Source organism: Stylophora pistillata, chromosome 12 (genome assembly GCF_964205215.1).
Source record: "Stylophora pistillata chromosome 12, jaStyPist1.2, whole genome shotgun sequence".
Classification (NCBI taxonomy): domain Eukaryota; kingdom Metazoa; phylum Cnidaria; class Anthozoa; order Scleractinia; family Pocilloporidae; genus Stylophora; species Stylophora pistillata.
In genome coordinates, this window is record NC_142530.1 from 24,154,743 (window position 1) to 24,175,464 (window position 20,722).

At 38.5% G+C, this 20,722-nt stretch overlaps 1 protein-coding gene and 1 pseudogene across 8 annotated transcripts in view; both read right to left on the minus strand.

The window, feature by feature from the left end:
* The window catches only part of LOC111326330 (uncharacterized), a 26,843-nt gene continuing 6,121 nt past the window's right edge, over positions 1-20,722 (minus strand). For 2 of the 7 annotated variants that reach the window (XR_015993953.1, XM_088740902.1), the window contains exons 2-7: positions 20,599-20,678; positions 9,169-9,275; positions 8,461-8,993; positions 3,093-3,244; positions 2,400-2,668; positions 1-1,277 (exon numbers count right to left, since the gene is read on the minus strand). Coding sequence is in view for 2 of the 7 variants with exons in the window: in XM_088740902.1 (XP_088597028.1) it covers positions 1,274-1,277; positions 2,400-2,668; positions 3,093-3,143 (324 nt within the window). In the remaining 5 variants the exon portion in view is untranslated. Of the gene's footprint in view, positions 1,278-2,399; positions 3,245-8,460; positions 8,994-9,168; positions 9,276-9,530; positions 9,756-20,598; positions 20,679-20,722 lie in introns of those variants that run through there. The other 5 variants (XM_088740903.1, XR_015993954.1, XR_015993952.1 and 2 more) reach the window with 5 other exon arrangements.
* On the minus strand, positions 12,407-15,926 carry LOC148719363 (uncharacterized; annotated as a pseudogene). The gene is made up of 2 exons (XR_015993951.1): positions 15,687-15,926; positions 12,407-15,595 (listed from the first exon to the last, which is right to left on the minus strand). The product of XR_015993951.1 is annotated as an uncharacterized LOC148719363 (transcript).

Genomic DNA, 20,722 nt, shown 5'->3' on the forward strand with positions numbered 1-20,722 from the left:
TCGACAACAGAATAAACTTTAGTGATCACATCAGTGAATTGTGTAAGAGAGCAAGCAAGAAAGTGGGAGTCTTTATGCGCCTACGTAATCTCATTCCATGTCCAGCTAAGTTGACCATCTATAAGTCTTATATCCTACCCTACCTTACTTATCGTTACTTAATATGGCATTTTTTCAAGACTTTTGACCGCAGGAAAATTGAACGCCTTCAAGAACGCGCGTTAAGAGCAGTGTATAGAACAAAGTCAGATGCCTATGAGACACTGCTCGAAAGATCACGATTACCTACACTGTATAATCGTAGACCTCAAGACATTGCTATCCGTATGTATAAAGTTAAGTACAATTTTTCCCCCACCAATGTTGCCGAAATTTTTAGCTTAAAAGTTCCAGCTACAATCTGAGAAAGAAAGACTTTAATCTACCTCGATTCAATACTATTAACTGTGGGAAACATTCAATATGTTATTATTTCGGACCTGCGCTATGGAACAGACTTAACAATCTGGTCAAACAATCACCTAGCCTCCAGTCGTTTAAAACCACCATAAGTAAATTAGACTTTGCGAGTATTTTAGATAATAATGGTGACTGCTGCAATCTCTGCAGGTCGTGATATTTATGTTAGTTTTTTAGATTTTAGAATTTATATCGTTGATTGATTAATAATCGTTGATTAGATTAGTGTCCCCAATTAGCTTGTGCTTGTACAGCTAAATAATTTAACACTTAAATAAAGTTTTCATTATTATTATTATTATTTATATATTTTTGGAGTAAGAGTGTCATTTCCCTTCTTCCTATATATATATATATATAACTGTAAATATATATAATATGTAATATATATGTAATATATATAATATATAATATGTAATATATAATAATATATAATATGTATATATATAATATATATATATATAATATATATATATATAATATATATATATAATAATATATAATATGTAATATATATTTAAAGTAATTTACTTTTAAAAGGATAATTTCGATGCACGTTTTTGAAATTTTTGTATGTAGGTCGTTTTTGTTATCAAAGTTAGTTTGGGTCTGATATGAGTCTGATCCTAGAGAACCGAATTTAACAGATGTGTTCCGTGTCAATTAATTATTATTATTATAATTATTATTATTGTTATTACTATTATTATTATTATTATTATTATCATTATTATTATTATTATGAAGAACAATCATCCATGTCCACTTTCTAGTCTGCTTGGTTTTTCTGTTGCTCTATAATCATGAGTTCTGTTTACCTGCGAATGAATTGAAAGTGTATATATATCTGTTTTGAAAGTTTCAGGATATTTTTCACAAGGTATTAATATAGTTATGCTAGGTCAAAGTCGCTAAGAAAAGGCCTCCAAACTACATATTAGAGGTGGGAAACAACAAGCAGGTCTATTATCAATCCGTGCTAGACAAATTCATATATCAATTCCTTCTAAAACCCACCCAAGATCCTTTTGAACATGATTCCAGCACTGATGAAATTTTGTCCACAATTACTCAATGTGCATTCTTAAGTATTTCTTCCTTCTCCTTGACTTCAAGGATGCAATCAGAGAAGGAAATGGTCCAAGGCTTGCAACTTTGCATAAAGTTTTGGTGCAACAATTCAAATCATATTCTGGTTTCAATTCTTATGCAATTGAAATGCTTATGAGTATTGTCCAAAATGAGGTGTTTCTTACTGATGCAGAAGCACATAACTGTGTTCGGGCATCTATGGCTAATTGGACAGGTGGTCCTGGAGGGAAAACTGAAAATTCTGAAAACCTTATTCATTGCATTTTCTTAACCTTTAACTCGCAGAAATGATTAACATGAGATTATAATTTCTATACATTACCCAGCTAACAGGTAATAAGAGTACTCAAACTCATTGGGCAGAAGTAGTTATACTGATCTGACACCAAATTCTCATAACTAATTTACAGATAAATGTGCAGCAGTTAGAGGCGAGAACTAAGTCTATACGCGCGCATTAACAATTTCGAGGCTAGACAATTTCTAAAAGAAATAGCTTAAGTTTGAAAAGAAAGGGTAACCTCGGTCCTTCCACACAACACTTGATAGAGGCTTTTTACCTGGTAAGAAACAGACCTATCACCGGTTTAAACTACAGTTCTTTAAAAAAGACTAAATCAGATTTTTCAATCTCAGATAGAGCACATCAAAATGGTATAAATTGAATAAAGATCGTCTAAACTATGACCCAATTTTATCGAACATCCACACAAGTCAACACCTTCACTATTAGGGCACAAACCTTAGTAGGAGCAATGACGCAAATTTTAACTTGTCCTATTGAATTTGATGCACTCAGTAACCATAAGCTTTCCATTGATTTATGCCCTGTCCGTTCAGGCACATACCTTAGATTAAGTCTGCTTTTCACGTGTCCAACGATTGTTTTAGCATCCTGTAAGGCAGACTGGGCCATCTGGTGTGTGTACACTTCAGGAGAGACCCCTCTCCCAGGGTAGCGCATTCGCGCATAATCACCAACTAGATTTTGCAACCTGCTTGCTAGACTCGGTAGCTCACTGTCATTTAGATAGGTGGAAATTTCTACCAGGTCGTGAACCCGTGGCACGTTAGCACCTTCTGAATACAGGGCTGCTTTCAATGCCTTCTCTGCAGCCTAAGGGCGAAAAAAATAGAAACCTTCCGCCCTGTAGGTATATAACTCTTGCACATGTTAGTTCCGATGAGCGTTTCTTCTAGAAGCACCTCAACAAAAGATGGAGAACGATTCGATTGCCTATAATATTAATTTATTCATTTATTAATTTATTTACTTGAGGATTTCTACAAAGCAGTACCGGAGCAGAAACAACAGAACATAAGTCCCCTACTAGATTTCAACTTCAACCCAACCCAGAAACTCGCTAAAAACATCTATGAAAAAGTACTTTAAAGATTATTCTTAGTTTTATTTGAGTGGTTCAAAGAGAAGAAAAAAGGAATGGCTGAACATAACTAAAGGAATTTCATCATGTTATCAAGTGCTATGATAAAAATAATGCTGGAATATTATAATGACTACAGCTGAAGATCACTCTTACCTGGTGACTTTTATAGCAGGCCCAGCTATAAGCAGGGGTAACAGGATTCATGTCGTTCTCAGCTGCGTTAATGTCTACATCAGCTTGTCTGACCCAACGCCTGGCTTCCCTTAGTTGTCGATTTCGATTTCTTTTTTGTTCTCCTCCACGCTCTGTAAACAAGCCAAACAAAGTCCAGTAAGACCTGACAAACCTCTTGCAATGACATCAACTTTCTTTTTAAATTGCCCTATAGGCAACCAGGTTGGTGTTTTTGGTTGCTCTTGTATTTTTTTGGTAGGTAAATCTGTTTGTGTTACATTGGAATTTTGTGGGAATCAGTCAGTTCCAAAGCACACTACATAGTCACACAGTGATAGTTCGGGTGAGTGTAGCCCTGAGAAGGACTGTTAGGGGTATCGAATGGTCTTTGCGAGCATTTGCGAGCAGTGTGTTTATTTTTGCGAGCACGAGCAGTTGTCAAATTTTTCTTGCGAGCAGCGAGCACTTAAAAAAATAGAGATGGGGAGCAGCTAGCACTTTAGAAAATACAAATGGCAAACAGCGAACACTTCGTAAATTTTTCGCAAACCGGAATCTCTCTTCTATTGATAGGATACGTTGTTTTGCGCCAAGTAGTAGCTAATAATCTGGCTGACACTTCCAAAACAGAACAATAGGAGCAAAGCTAGGGCGGTTCAACCAGTCCCAGCATCTCACAGCCAACTGTGCCCTGCTTGATGCCAAATTACGTCACGTAGCTTCACATGAGTCAGTCAGGGTGGACATTCAAGAACTTCAAGAGCTTTCAAGGAAATGTACTGGATCCAAATCCCGCGATCTAAAGTTGTCCATTTATTTCTAACCCGACGCTAAAATGGATGGTATTTTTTTTTTGTTAAATAGTTCTTATGAAATGTAAACAACGTGACATTCAGTTTAACAAACATTTTGGGCTTCAGTTTCGATGATCGGCAAACTGGTTTCCCGCTGATCGACTGAAAAAGATTCAATGCAATGAAGCTTTATTCATTTGAAAGCTTCTAGAATCTAGCCAATTACAGCCATACAGATCTGACAAGCTCTAGTAGTAGCTCTGAAGGTCAAATAGTACTGGTAATAGTATTTCTCTGGACTACTTTCTACCTTCGCGAGTGCCTTTCTAGAAGAATTCTTACATTTCGTGTTTCCACGCGACATGGAGACATTAATTTTCTAGACGTCTCCTCGTTTGGCTAGGCCTTTAATTTTTAATCAAAATGATGAAAGCAACTTTTCATTGAAGAATTACAGGTAAAGCCCAAACGACCGAGGGTTGTTATTAATGTTGTTTTTTTTAATCGGGTTTCATATTCCACCGTTTGGCATCAGATTTTAATAGTTATTATTACTAGTGGCCAGGAAGCTGCTAAGGTTGAAAAAACCGCTACAAAATGCGATATCCGAGTACACTTTTTCAAAATGTTATGACTCCGTCTATTTTATTTCCATTAACACTGGAAAATCCACCATGTCAACAAGATGAAAGGAAACAATCACGTGATTCTAGAAAAGAGGAAGTCTCTTACTCCCCTTTTGAAACTAAAAATACTTGAAGCTTGCCGAAAAGAAAGTGGTAGCACATTCCATGAGTCAACAATCCTATTAAAAAAACTAAACTTAAGTGTCTGTCCTTGCAAAATTCTTCTTCAATGTGAGTTCGTCCCTTCCCCTTAAATAGTACCTCTCAGAGTCTGAATAAAATTGAATATATGAGGAAACATCTAAGTTAATGTGCCCATTTAGAGCTTTATAAAAGAACAAAACATCCAACAAAAAACGTCTATCCTTCAAGGATAACAAGTTCAGTCTTTCTCCTCATTCTAGCATCATACTCAGCATCTGTCTTTAATATAAACTTTGTAGCTCTTCGTTGAATTCTTTCCAACTTATCGACATTTCTAGCTGTGTAAGGTGACCAGATGACAGAACAGTACTCCAGTCGGGACCTTACCAAGGTACAGTATAAGGTTCTTAAGGTGGTTATATCATTCAGTCCCCTGCACGTTCTTTTAATGAGGCCAAGAATCTTATTAGCCTTACTTGATATTTTGTCGACATGGGTATTCCAAGACAGCCTACCCGTAGTAACTAAGCCAAGGTCACAAAACTCGGATGTTTCCTCCAAGGTGTTATCATTGAGCTGAAGGTCAGAGTGGAAAGGCATTTTCTTTTTGGTGACTCACATCAGTGTACACTTCTTTACATTAAAGTCCATTAAGTTTTGTTGACTCTATGAGTGCAAGTTATTCAGATCTGATTGAAACACTTGATGGTCGGATGGACAATTTATCACTCTTGATGATTTACAATCATCAGCGTAATAAGGTAATTGTGTTACCAGCCATAACTGCATCAGGTAAATCACTAATGAATATCACGAAGAACAGGGACCTAATAATGAGCCCTGTGGTACACCAGATGGAATAACAGTCCAGGAGCAACTCATTCCCTCTATAACAACTCTTTGCTCTCTATCAGTCAAGTAATCTTTACACAAGTTTAGCAGATTACCAGAAATGCCAAAGTTACACAACTTCTGCAGAAGTATATCATGTGACACTCTGTCGAAGGACTTTGCAAAGTCTAAGAAAACTACATCCACCTGTAGTCCATCATCTAGAGCCTTGGTCCAATAATGGTGTGTTAGTACCAACTGAGAAGCACACGAACGACCTCTTATAAACCCATGCTGCCAATCAGTCAGGTAGGGAGCAACGTGAGAGTATAAGGCTCTATGTACTATTTTTTCCTGGAATTTACTTGGTATAGATGGTATAGAAATAGATCGATAATTCTCTACTACATCATTGGCATCTGCTTTATATACGGGGGTGATATTAGCCTTTTTCCACAGGGAAGAGACCTTCCTACTGCTAAAAGACAGATTAAATAGCAACGTCAAAGGGGGTGATAGCTCTTGCGCACACTCTTTTAGAATACTAGCAGATATACCGTCCACTCCAGTAGCTTTGTTAGTGTCCAGCCTACTAAGAATATCTTTGACTTTAATATTGGATGTTGAGACATCCATCAATAGGTCTGGATTAACTACATTACTGTGTAGGACGATGAAAGACTCATCTGATATTTTGGTGGAGAACACAGAGCCAAAGAATTCATTGAACAAGGAAGCTTTCCCAAGTGGGTCTTTAGCAGATTTAGCTTTGCTTCGGTAGACCATGACCTCCGCCAATCTTTTTGTCTTAGACTTCAGTGAATGAAAGGACCAGAACTTTTTGGGATTTGACTTCAACTAGTCTGACAAGGACTTTAGAAACTGACGATATTTAGAGGAGATAAGACACTTAGTTTCCTTCCTAAGCAGTTTAAATTTTGATGTCAGTTCAGCAGTGGTATTGATCTTCAGGCGTTTCCACACGGCTTCCTTTTTCCTTACCAACCTTAGAACATCGTTATCTATCCATGGTGGTCTGGGATTGCGTCTGAGCTTCATCGTTGGTACATGCTGGTTGACTGCAGCCAGTATAAGATCTTGAAAATTAGCTGTACTTAAATCAATGTCACAGGATATAAAAGAATCCCAAGAAATCTGAGAGAGGGTGTGTCCTAAACCATCAAAGTCAGCTTTGTCGTAGCGTAACACTGATCTTTGACTGTTTTTTGGCCTGTTAAATTTTTTTTTCGATATCAAAACAGACTGGAAAATGGTCCGAGTCAAAACCATTCGGATACACAGTAGTTCCTTCGATTATAGATTCATGATTCGTCAAGACAAGGTCCAAGATATTACCATAAGACAAGGTGCTTGACGAGGCATAAGGACGAGTTACGTGGAAGTTTGTTTGTATAAGGAAATAGTCGTCATGCATTTCACAAAAGGTTTCAGTCAGGCTATCCGCAGTAGTTGGTGAGCCAGTAGACCAATCGACACTAGGGAAATTAAAGTCACCAGTGATAACTATATCAGCTATTCCAGTAGTGGAGACATTATTGAGAAATCTGAATTCTTCTAAGAAACTCTCTCCAATGTCAGGTGGTCTATAGAAAACTGCAAATAACAGGCATCTGGAGTTACTTATCCTCAGCTCAAAAACCAACATCTCGGTGTTGACCTCCAGATCATATCTGCGAACACAATGTTGATCTGATTTTATTGCTAGCAACAAACCACCACCACGCTGATGACATCTATCTCGACGAAATATATTATAGTCTTCAAGGCGGAGTTCACGATCATCAAAATCATTGTTCAGCCAGGTTTCAGTCAAGACCACTATGTCAAAAGGGTCAGTTAACAATAAAGTTTTCAGGTCAAAAATCTTATTACATACACTCCTCGTGTTTAACAGTAGACACTTGGAGAAGCCACTTGAGGAACGTCCAGCAGAAGCAGCAGCACTAGATGAGCTTAAATTCAGACCAGATTCTGTCGAACAGAACTACTCGAAGAAGGAATCACTGAAATTGAAGGGCCAGCCACAGTTTTTGTCACAAAACCATTGCTCATCAAAATCACCTAAGTCAATATAGGTCTTGGGGTCCATAGAGATGCATTTAAGGTGGACCCACTTGTTACAACCATCACAGAGAATACCTTTCTGGTTTGAACGAACAGGTTTCGAGCACACATCACAAGGAAACTTCCAAATGGGTTTCTTTCGGACTGTTATCTGGTCCCGGGTTTATTTTGATGTCTCCACACTGTGCCAATCTTGAAACATTAAAAGTAGAAAGAGAGTTTGGATATCGAGACACTTCAGCAGCAGGATATCCTTTCTTTCTTCTCAATAGTGTCCCAAAGTCAAGAACAAGATGGCGGACTCGTGAAATCGGTTCAACTTGAAGGTTTGAAGTCTTTTCGGGATCATTGATGCTTCTTGCAGAAAACAGATGTGTTGCGCGATTTCTTACGCACAATTTGGCAATTAAAAAGCTATTGAAAATTAAGCAATAAGCAAAAAAATCAAAATACGAAAATGTTAACGAAATTGCGAGCATGGAGCATGTGCGTGCACCGACAAGCGAGCACCCGTGTTATTTTCGGGAGCAACTTTTTTTTTTATATTATTTTGTGGAAAACCTGTAAACTAGCTTCAGCTAAGTATTTCTACCCTCGTTATACAAGGATCACGTATTTATGATTAAGTATAAATGTATGTTTGCTTGTACCAACCTGACGCCATTATGGAAGGCTTCGAATATGCTGAATAAAGCTGAAAGTTTCTAAAGAAACTGAGGTGCTGCGTCGGTTGGTGAACAAGGCTATTTGGTTATATCAACTAAGTTGAAATTGTAATGAAGTTGAAGGTGTGATGTATAAAAGAGCTAATGTTTCGACTGCGCGCTCTAAGCCTATATCAATATATCTATATCTATATGCACTAACCTTATTTTAACTTCGTTAAATTCAGACCCAGTTCCCAGACAACAAAACGTTAAATCGGAACATTTCGAACACGTGGGCTTGAGTCAGTGTGTATCGCATTTCACTGAAACGCAAGATGGCCGCCATTCTATGGAGATTATCAAAGTTGCCATCAAAGCTGCCATCTTTCATACCGAAATTGAGGAGCAAAAGTTCTTCAAGCCTATCAAGCTTCTTGTAACTTGACGGAGTTTGCTTCATGGCCAATCTCACGAAGCTGGGGTTTATTTCCTTGGCAGAGGTATAGCAAGTAATGACCGTGCTGACATGGTTAGGTACAGACACAACTGGCACAGTAGCTGCCAATAATACTCGAAGAAGCAGTTCTTTGGTGTCACTTACATCAAGTTTGGTCGAAATCGGCTTCTTCCACTTTAATCCAGCGTCCAGAATCTGTATCGATGTAGAAAAAATTCTGCTGTAGTAGTGTGCGAAGAATAGGCTTGATGAGCTTCTTCCACTTCTGGTCAATACAGATAATATTTGGCCACGCTCTGAAAGACAACAACCAAGGTATCATAATTACACTGAGTTTCAAAACAATAGGACTTTCGCTGTAAAACAGCGAAGATTCACAGACTGCGCCTAGGTCCTTTTCTTTTTGGCTCAGAGAGTTCGTCTCACCCGTGCGCTTCTTTCAATTAATATTTTATACGAACATATACATACCCATCTTTGCGACTTCAGACTTTTATACTGTTAGTCCGTCTATCTGCAGAAAAAGTTGAGGCAATTATCATTATGACTTGCAAAGCTTCATCCAGTGATTGAAAGTTCTGAAAAAAGAAAGAGAAAAAAAAACCCTTGGACAGTTCGAAATTACAAATTCAAATTCAAATTCAAATATCTTATGCAACGCTGGTACGCTCAGTATAAAACAAGATTGTCACGATAGCATTCTAGAAGTGATAAAAAAGGCTGAAAGAATGCTACGCGGGCCAAATACATCTGCCGCTTCTGTTGAAAAAGAAAACAAGCAAGATCACTTTTCACTATGATTGAATCAATACCGTGATAAGTTCTTCACTAACCTAAAATGCCATTTATGAAGCCTATATTTTTGAAGTATTTCGTGTCTAGCCAAAAATAAAATAGAAATCTACATCTTGTAGCTTTCACGGATTGTGCTGCAATTTCCAACGGGTAAAATAATGAAAGAGGAGGTAAACAATCTACAAAAGATAGTTAGGTCTAATCAGCTTCTCGCTCTTGCTACCTGCAGTAAGCGAAAGTCGTGCTGAGTTCCTTTCATTTCATGCATAAAGTTTATAAATTAATCTTTGTTAGCGTAAAGAGTGGTGTGTAAACCAATCATATTGTAGTATTTTTCGATATTGCAACAATCCGAGCGTTCTTGCTAATTCGTGGTTTGACAGGTGTTCAAATTTCAGCGAATAAGCGCGTAACTGTCGGAGAGCGGTTCGCGAACTGAGGAAACGTATTAGTCGTGTTGGGAAAGCGGGGGAGTTGTGATCGTTGTGCGGCTATGGTTATTCTTCGTCATAAAGGAGACTGAGTGGAACATAGGGAAAATTTTAGATCAAATATTGCTTAAGATGTTGAAGGGAACAACTTCAGAATACCCGGCCACTATTGATCGTTATGAGTGGATTGCTCCCGCGGTCCTGATGTCGAAAAATAGTATCAAAAGAGAGGACATTTAAACTAGTAATCCCGCATTCAAGCTTTCCTGAAGTCCAAGAATAATGAAATGATACAGCCGTAAAACTAGTGCATCCACATTTCCTCGCTCACGAAGAATGATATCATGAGGGGGCAGTTAAACTAGAGGTCCCGCAATTCTGCGCATTCAAAGCACAAACCTAATACAGTGAATCACTTCTATTGTTAGCGTACTGATGAAAACAACAACCCTTGGAGATAGTAGAAGTTTATTGGCTGATTGTTTAAAATCGATTAATTGATACAATCGTCTTATGTAAACATTAGCGATTGGATTCATCAGTAGCTTAATATAGCCGACGAAACAATTATACTTTCCTGACAAAAAATAAAAAAACTTGTGGAAGTCACTACCACATACCTTTAATTTCAATCAGTCAAAAAACTTGCGGTCTATAAAATGCGTTCTGTGATGTTTTCACTCCGAGGCAGGAAAAAAACTTCAGAGGTTTGTTATTAGATGTAAGCTGAAGAAATCCTTGTAAACAAAGTCATCGCGTTCAAATGCTAATTTTTATTGAGCGACCCCACATTTCCACGGTGGGCACACAGGGCCCAAAATGATGCACGCGCACGCAGTAATATATGTGGGCAGCGGCAAGTCCGCAAAAATATATCCAAGATGGAGGCCGAATAGGCCGAGTCAAGAACCTTGGAAAAGCAGATTGAAGTATCTAGAATTTTTCAAAGGAAACGTCCGAAAATCTTTAAAAGGGTCTTATAATGTCTTCAAGCCACCTTCAGATCCCTTAAAGGTAATGCTGAACGTTGGCATAAGCTGCGGGTCAATATTCAAGGACGAATCCAGGTTGTGGCTCACTAGAATTTACACCAGACTTGCTATGAAGGTTAGCATAAGGAACCCTTATCATTCATAAATTTTACGGAACATTCCTCTGGAGGTGTTCCTGTCGCTAAAGAGGGCGGTTGATCACACACGGAATGGTGAAATAGCAGGCAACGTAATAAGCGAGGAAAACCGGAAATGTCACGTCATTGCATTCACTTCAGAAAGTGCTGTAACTTCACTGTTTTCGATGTTGAGTGGATTGAGTGAGGCAGAAGTTCAATCGCACTTCAGAAGGAAATTAACTGGGAGAATAAATGGAAGGGCAGCAGTTATTATCAATGAGGAGAAGGAATTTTCCTTAGTGTATAAAGTTAATTTAAATCAATGCTTCGTAGAATTTTATTATGGAGTCTGGAACAGTGCTGGTTTTCCTTTACACCACTGACACTAGCTGATACCAGTATTCTGCTTTATGATAATTTTCCATTCTTCTGAGAGTGGGTAGGATGGGGGAGGGTTGTGTGCAGCCCTTACCTGTTAACAGACTGGAATTTGACTCACAGATTCTCTTTGGCGCCCATGTTAGGAAAAACTGTTTTTCAAATTTTTATACCAAAATAAGTAATCTGGAACTCAACCAAACAACAAATTCTGATTGTTGTGGGCACATACTGTAAGTTAGTATCCTCCCTAATTTACTACATTTGGGTTTACACACTTTTAAATTAGAACTTGTTGTTGTGATATGTTAGACATTGTTGAAGTCACTTACATGTAAGAATTTTTGTGTTTGCTGGTTTACACTTGAGTCGAAACTGATTGTGATGTAACTGATTTTGATGTTACTAGCTCTTGCTCCATTCATTAAGAAAGAAGTCTGCTTGGAAGAATCTTTACCAAGGGTCTGAGTACAGTGCAAATGCGGAAGGTCTGTACCCTCAGCCATGGTCAATATGCTCCCATACAGATTGATCAAGCCCAGTCATTAGATGTTCATCACAGAGCCTATCAAGCCTAGCTATAAGATGTTCATTACATAGCATTACAAGAAAAGTTCAATTCACTTATGTAATTATTCATGATAATTCTATTGTTTGTGGCTAGTCTGGTGCAGTGCTTTTATTTTGTCCCAGTCAAGTCAGACTAGCCATGAAAAAAAGGTCATTGTCAATACTGTAATCATACTAATCAAAATAAAAGAGAGAACATGGCAATTCAGAAATTCAAAAAGGAATTTGGTAGTTAAATAGCTTCAATCTCCCAAATGGTAACATATAAAATGTTAGGAGAATTTGTTCTTTGATGTAAGCTGTTGGCAATAATATATTACAGTACAGTTGACCCTCGATTTAATGAAGTCGCTGGGAACTGGATTGATTGGTCCATTAATTCAAGGGTTTGTTATATCAAAAAACAAACAGACTAAAAGAGTGGTCCTGGCAAATTTTTGTCTACTTTTAATAAATATGTCTTCTTAACAACAAGTGGCAATCTAACATACACAAGGTAATCTAACAATCAAGGTCGGTCAATAGACTTGTCTAAATGTTCATTTTACAGAAAATTTAATCAACATTTCAAACAGGAATAACTTTGACAATGAATGAGTGAACAAAATGAAACATCTAACAGCAATAAAATTTGTTTTGGTGAACATCTTGCTCAGACACTTACAAACTAACCTTTTCTGACAACAGTTGTTTATTGTCATCAATGTTCCTTTCATTTGTAATTATTTCGCAATGTGACAGGAACACCTCCAGAGGAATGTTATGTATAATTTCTGAATGGCTATAATAAGGTCTTGATGTTTTTGCTGACTTCTCCCAACAGGACACTTGTTTCTATTTCTTTCCTGTATTTATGCAAGCAATAAATGCACTTCTGATTATTTTGGGGTATATCAAACCCACAGAAACAGGTTTCTCCACTTGAAACGCCCAGTGGAATATAAGTTTCCTGGTAAGCATTGTTCTCTTCAACGAAAAAACCCTTTGCCCTCAGCCAAATGAGCTGAACAAACTCATAGCGAAATATTTGTGCCCACCTACCATGGAAATTAGTATTTTGGCTGTATCGACATATGGCAATATGTTTTGCCTCCTGCCCCTCCATTGAAACAGAATTTAGGCCAAGACTGTACTTCTCAAAAATATCCTGTGCATGGGCTGGGATTATATGACCAAAGGTCCATGTAGTTGGTGTTACAGTTGAAAATAAGGCCTTAGCCCCGAAGAAGTCCAAACAAGAATTCTTTAGTGACACTAAATCCTGAGAGTTAACATTGACAACCCTACAAAAAGGGAAACACTTTGTCTCAACTGAATCCCAGTGTAAGCAAAGACGTAGTAAAAATGTCTGATGAGCCGAGTCTGAAGACTTTTTCAAAGCATCAATGAGATGCATGAAATTCTTTAAAAAAAGCCTTGAATCCTGACCTGTAAATCTGTACTGAAAGTCTACACCATCCCCACTTGTCTCATTAAACCAATGCTTGACCCTGTTCGCAAGCCTTGTCAAACCCTTTTTTTCAAGGCTGTGCACCAGTTTTTTGAATGGGGAAGCTACAGGAACAGAATCAAACTGTATCACTGTTGCTGGAAGGCCTGATTTCCCAATACTCTCATAAAGAATTTCCTTGAAAAGTTGTTGACAGGCATTATTTTTGGGATGAAGGGGTTCCACATGTACCCTGTCTATAAAATCACCAATAAGAGGCTCAACTTCCTGTCTACTTTTCTGGGATGCTATGAAATCTGTTACTTTCTTCCTTTTGGTTTTAGCAGAAATGTTCTGCCTCTCAACTTTCTCTTTGACTTTCTTAACCTCTTTTGAAACTTTTAACCTACTGCTATAGCGCCATGGTTGCCACTTGTGTTGATTCCCCTTTCCAAATGTCCCCTTTGGATCATCATAGTCCCCAGTGTTTACATTGCCAAAAGTCAAAAAAAATTTAGCAGACACAGGAAGCTCCCCAGCCAAAAAAGCTAACATCTTTAAGTCATTTGGGAATTCAGAAAACTTGAACCTAATTTCCCTACCATTAATACTGTAGTTCTTTTTCTCCATAACTAACATTTCCTTCAAAAGATAAGACACATAACGTTGGACCACAACTGAGTCCTCAGAGCAATTCGCTCCAAATATCATAAAGTTTTCGTTGCTACTTAAAACACGTTTGCCCCTATTCAGGAAGCTCACTAACCATGCACATGCCATGTCCTCTTTCCCGAAAGGGGCCCCATCCCTCTAAGACTACCTGGAAAGTGTTTACTTCACCAAACCAAAGTAATTCTTCACCTGTTTCCTTTTCTAATTCTAAGTAAAATGAAGCCAGCAGTGGGAGAAACTGCAAGAGGGGCCGGAAACAACCGCTTACTTTTTCACAATCTTCAAGATCTTTACAGAATTGTTCTCTGACATCTACTGTTTTGCCAATGTCAATAGAATTAACTTGATCAATCAACTTATTGTATGGCAAAAGGCGAGGGACCTTACAGCCCATAACTTTAATCCACTCTAGCTTAGAACCCTTCAGGTGACTTTTTCTCAATGAGAGAGCTTTGTATGTAGCTCTGTACTTTCTCTTCCCCATTACACCTTTTGAAAAATAAGTAGCAATACTGCCTAACATGTTTTCTTGTGAGCCTTCGAAAGCATCTATCTGCTTGTTGTAAATATCTGGAAAAACCTGGGTGCATAACTTTCATTTCCTTGTAATTAAACTTGATAATGTTTTTCTTGAAAACTTAGTTGCTAGAACATTGACTAAACCAGCAGCAGCCGGTTTGCTATCCTTGGTTTTCCCCCCATGAATTTTGAGTAAAACCTCAAATGTTTCTGCATGCCTCTTTGCAAGGGTTCTCTCCATTATCTTGATATTCCCTTCTTGATCACAAGTTGCTTGTCTGATGCTTCTGACTGCTGATGAACTAACTGATACCTAGCTACGCTGGCAATCTAACTGACTCATCTTGACCTTCTCTGTTACTTTAGCTACCTCGCATATTTCAATTTATCAAAAAGCAAATCAGTGACTATAAATTCTCAAAGTTATCAGTGACTATAAATTCTCAAAGTTCAAAGAAATGATGTAAAAAAAAACACACTATGTACAGCAATCATTCATTCTGTTCTAAGTCAACAAACTCGGTTTTAAAGCAATCATATTCACCCCTGGCCATTCACATCCAAAGAATACAACCAATAATCTTAACTTGCCAGTGTAAAAACTAGGTATTTAGTTTTTCGCTGTCTCTGGTAAAAATAAATATTTAACTTTTCAAACTACTGTACTGAACATATTTTGTTGCATGAACTTGTGTTAAGCGTATCAAACATGATTGTCAAAACATTGAAACTTAAGCTTACAGGAAAATACTATTTTCATAAGATATAACTTCAGGATCTAGCTCAATGCACAAAAATCTGTCGAGTAGAAAGAGGAAAATGACCCTAGCTTCAGTCTCCGTCGTTTTGCCACAAGAGATTCAACATTTTTCTTCAATGCTGCAACCGATTTGTGAGCAGCTGCTATCTGCTCCCGAGCTGTCTTCCGGGCTTTCATCATTGCTCCAACACAGAATCGCGAGTAAACTTTCTTCTCACGTAAGGCCATACTGCCTGTAGAGCACATCAAACGAAAATGTGTATTACGCTTTCACTGAGCAAAGTTCTCAGGAAAAAAATCATGGGATTGTTCTATGATTCCTACCTTCAAATATGTGCCAGAGGGAGAAATCTCAAAGCGCTTTGGTAGACAGCCTTTTGAAGCAAAAGACAACTCAAAACACTGATTTTCCACTTGACAAAGATGGAGTCATTCACGAAAACATCTGTTTCGAACGAACTTGCGAATAAACCACGACAAGTTTGGTATCATTTGAAAGGTGAGCATCTCGACTACTTCCATGTGGGAAAATCTTTACTCTTCGGATGCTAGGAGCTGTGGTAATTTACATAAATTAGCATACATTTTAAAACCAAAAGGGGCCCTCACGTGGACCCCCACGGGAAAAGAAAATCCACGCCATTTTTTTTGCTACGAAAACCGCTGCATCTTTTGAGCGCCTGTGTGCCCACCGTGTTCCTCTAGCGATTTTTGTATTTCCAAATTGTCATAGATGGCATCAACTTGTTCCAAAGTCTTAATCTCTCTAGCTCTCCGTGTTAACAAACCGTGAATAGCACTTGACAGTGATTTTTCTAAAACAGCAAACCCTTAGGCCTACTCTGGGGCCATAAGTCGCCGTAACTTTGGGCGACTTTGGGTGATTTAAGTCGACTTAAGGCGACATACGAAATTGGCAGAAAAAACATTGTGACTTTAGGCGATTTAAGGCAACTTAAGGCGACTTGAGGCGACATAAGGCGACTTGAGGCAACTTAAGGTGGCTTCAGGCAACTTAAGGCGACTTAAAGTGATTTTATTTGACTGAAGAGATATAATCAAAGTTAGCAACAGTCTCTCCATAAACCTTGAAAATATTTACAGAATCCCTTGCAATAAACACCATAGTCAATTTGCTTACTTTTTTATGCTCCTAAGTCACCATAGTCTAAAATATCCAGATTTCAAACCAATATAGCTAAGAATAATTGGACAGAATTACCACAACAGTTATTGTTAAATTATACCGTCAAAGCTAGTGAACAAATAGCCAGGAAAACATCATGGGTTATCTACCCAACATAAAACAAACCTATCAAAAATATACACATAAAGACACATTTTTGATTTAAGAAAAGAGACCTGATTTACATAAAACTATCAATAAATTTTCCACATAATTAATTAAAAATAACTTGATTATTTAATTATTTCACAAAGCCTCACAAATTACAAAAAATTGTTATCTTGGTAAACTTGTCGCCCATTTTTTTGCCACTTGCACTGTCAATTTTGGCATGAAAGTTTGACAACTCGCATGCCTTTCCAACAGCATCCAAAATTGCTCGGTCTTTTTCAGGGACCCAACCCATTTGTTGTTCTCCTGCCTCAGCTAAACAAAACACTCCAATACCATACTGAGAACCACAGCGCTAAGGTCTTCCTCCACTGTTCATCGGATCAGCAGGACCTTCCAAGCATTCAAGTTTTATTTTTAGCCCGGTGGCAGTATTACAGGTTTAAAAGCATTCATTACCTCACAACTGTCCAGAAACTAACGAGTCACGACGAAATTCTCCAAGCTGATAACTGGCTCTAAAGCACCGCCATTTTAATTCTCCCAGCAACCTTTGAGCCGCTAACCAGTTTCCATACTTCGAAGTTAGGAGCGGGACAACACTAAAGGGATTCTCATGCCAAATACGCCCATTTTATTGAAGCGGTCGCCCAGTTAAACTTTCAGTTAAACTTTCAAATTGAATTTTTTTAAAACCTTTTGATGAATTTTTTTTTTTTGCACAGATAGATTAATTATTTCTCTGTACACTTTTCAACAGGCTCGCGTGCGTGTTGTTCTCACGTGCACTATGGTCACGGGACAAAACTAAGTCACGTGATCAATTCTTTCTGGTGGCCATGTTCGCCGTAAAAGGTTTTTCTTGGCTTGGAAGTGGTTCATGTATGCTTATCATCAAACTGACGAAGATGAAATGTACAAAAAGACTATCAAATTCTCAAGATAGATAAATATTTACACCTTTAGTATTTTGAATTTCAGCCATCTCTTCCCTTTACCCCAAGAGGGGGTGCGCCCCCTTGGGGTAAAGGGAAGAGACGGCTGAAATTCAGACTACACCTTTAGTAGGTTCGTCAAGCTATAAAGTTCAAATGTTTTTAGTGAGATAAACTAACAATCGAGTTAGGAACCGAGTTTGGAACCGAGTTGGGAACCGAGTTGGGAACCGAGTTGGGAACCGAGTTGGGAACCGAGTTGGGAACCGAGTTGGGAACCGTGTTTGGAACCGAGCTAGGAACCGAGTTAGGAACCGAGTTGATAATTAATAAATTAATCATCGATTATGATTATTGACAAAATAGGGTAATTTGAAAGAGACAACACGAGCCCTGTACTAGAAATCCCCCCTAGATTTCTCATATTCGCCGTAAAACAACACCAAGAACAACTAATTTGCATACAAGTGCTTTCTTCCTCCGTTTTGAGCACGTCATACGTCACGTGCGTTTAGAGGTAAGAGTTTCGCAGCCTAGTACCTCGGAAAGATGTCCATTGCCTTTGTCTTTCCCAAGTCTTATGGCTTGAAAGAAAAACGCCATTGACAAATTGGCATACAAAGATCTGTTTACCATCGTTTTTCCATCGGTCGCAACACGATCTCCGCTCGAGGTTTTTCACTGATTACTCCGCCGGCTTTTAACCGATTGCTGTGAAATTTGAAATGTGGGACTTTCTCCTCAAGCCCTTGGAGGAATACGAAAACCTGACTGCTTAAATCGCCCCCGATCGCAGAACTAAGCCGTACTTATCTGCCGCCATGTTTGTCCGCCATCTTATGACGAAAATCTGCTCCTGATTTTTCATTGATTACTCCCCCCGCTTTTAACCGATTAGCGTGAAATTTGAAATGCCGCCGTTTCTTATGAAGCCCTAGGAGGATACGAAACTTGGAGTCCTCTACTTAAAATCGCGATGGACTTCTCTTGGTGGCAAATCTGAATTTTCCTGATTTTCTGCGCCATTTTGACGTCAGCAACAAACCCTACCTTTGTTTCTCTAAGACTTATCTTCAAAGGTTTCCTAGAGTCAAAGGAAACAAATGGGGAAAAACTCGTATTTGAAAAAGAATTAAGGCTGATGGCGGCGCGAGGTCTAGGACATAGACTGAACCGAAAGACGGCGTAAAAATCGTGAAAATCAATCGTCGGAAAACTTCGGTTCCTAACTCAGTTCCTGCAACTCGGTTCCGGCAACTCGGTTCCCAACTCGGTTCCCAACTCGGTTCCCAACTCGGTTCCTAACTCTGTTCCTAACTCGGTTCCTAACTCGGTTCCTTACTCGGTTCCTAACTCGGTTCCCAACTCGGTTCCCAACTCGGTTCCCAACTCGGTTCCTAACTCGGTTCCTAACTCGGTTCCTAACTCGGTTCCCAACTCGGTTCTTAACTCGGTTCCCAACTCGAAAGATAGGTATCCTCGTTTTTAGTTGGTCGAATACCACGTTGGAAGTAGTACAGATTAATGGGTTTATGCTGGAGAAATGGCCCACTTTTGTCATTCTTTTACTCTGGGTAAGTTAAGTGCATAAAATTTAGCTTCAGTTAAGTTTAGTTGACCTTTGATAATGTAATTCATACTGCTCAGTTCAAGGTATATAAGTGGGTGGTAAGAATCGAGTCTTTCTCCAGAATACCTTTCTATCGTTTTATCTTGATGATCTGGTACTGTAGGTTTTATGTGATTCAATATTTATTATATCCTGATGATGATACACAGTGTCAACCCTTTTATCAACTTTTTCATCATGAAATACAAGACAGAAATTTTGTTAAAACAGATAGCTGTTTTAGTAAGAAGATGGAAGATTATACATTGTCATATTCCCTATATCAGTATTGTCTACATGTAGGAAGTACCAATGCCAGCATAGGGGCTAGACAGGTGCATAACTATTTTCACATGGAGTTTCTATGTATATGGAAGCCATTGCCCACCTCACAATAACAATAATGTCAAGTCCAGTGCACTAACCATTCAGCCACCATGCCTCCTCCTCTGATCCTTATGTTTAAAGTGGGGTGAATGGGGTCAATTTGGATTAGGGTGGAACCCTTAGAACATTGTGTAACCAATAGTGACTTAAGGAGACTTAAGACAACTTAAGGCGACTTAAGGCGACTTTAGGCAACTTTAGGCGACTTAAGGCAACATAAGGCAACTTAAAGTCCCAGAGTAGGCCTAAGCCTTTAATTCGAGCCATTTCAATTCAATCCGCTGAACTGCAAATCCGGCCAGAATAAAGGTTCCGTGTAGCCTCTTGTTCAGTAACAGATGGTTGCCTCAAAATATTCTTCCATATAATTTTGCAATGGAAAGCTCAATGTCACCTAAAGTGATCGTACCAGTGACCAAACACTCTTTGAAGTTTGAGAGCCGTATTTTGATTCCAAACGAATCTTTACATTAAACAAAAATGGCGACTAAAACCAAAACCAAAAAACAACAACACGAGGTTTTCGAATTACGTCATTATCACATGATGTCAATCATAGGTAAGTAAAGCGTACAAATTGAACTAAAACAATGTAGTTATAGTCGCAACACTCTATTTTATCTCTTAAAGCCTCTGGACAAAGATATTTTCCGGTCTCCGTCCTTCGAACAAGTGAAAGTAGATTGAACAAAAAGAAAGTATCCAGTTTTTCAAAGTATAACAATGTGGGCTTCTTAATTGGTTGTTGCCTACCTGGACTTTGCCCTATGCGTGCGAAATACGAGATAAAATGGACACCGCGGAAATACGCTTTTTAGGGCACGATACTGTATTTTACTGGTAATCGGACACCTTAGCCAAACCCTAAAAGACGGATAACTTTTACAATGCTTTCGCCGTCAGTCTAGTCGACAACGTAAAAAGCTAAAACTTAGAAAGAATACCGTAGATTTGGCTTTGAAACTCGGCTCATCTTTTATTGAAATAATAAAAGAAATAAAGTCTTACCTTCATACAGAGTAGTCTTTGCTGTTCTTGTCCCGATTTGAGGCCGTTCTGCTGTGTTTCAGCTCAACGTCCTAGCACTACTAAGTGAAAGGGAAGGTAGGAAACCTCTGTCTCAAACACGCTC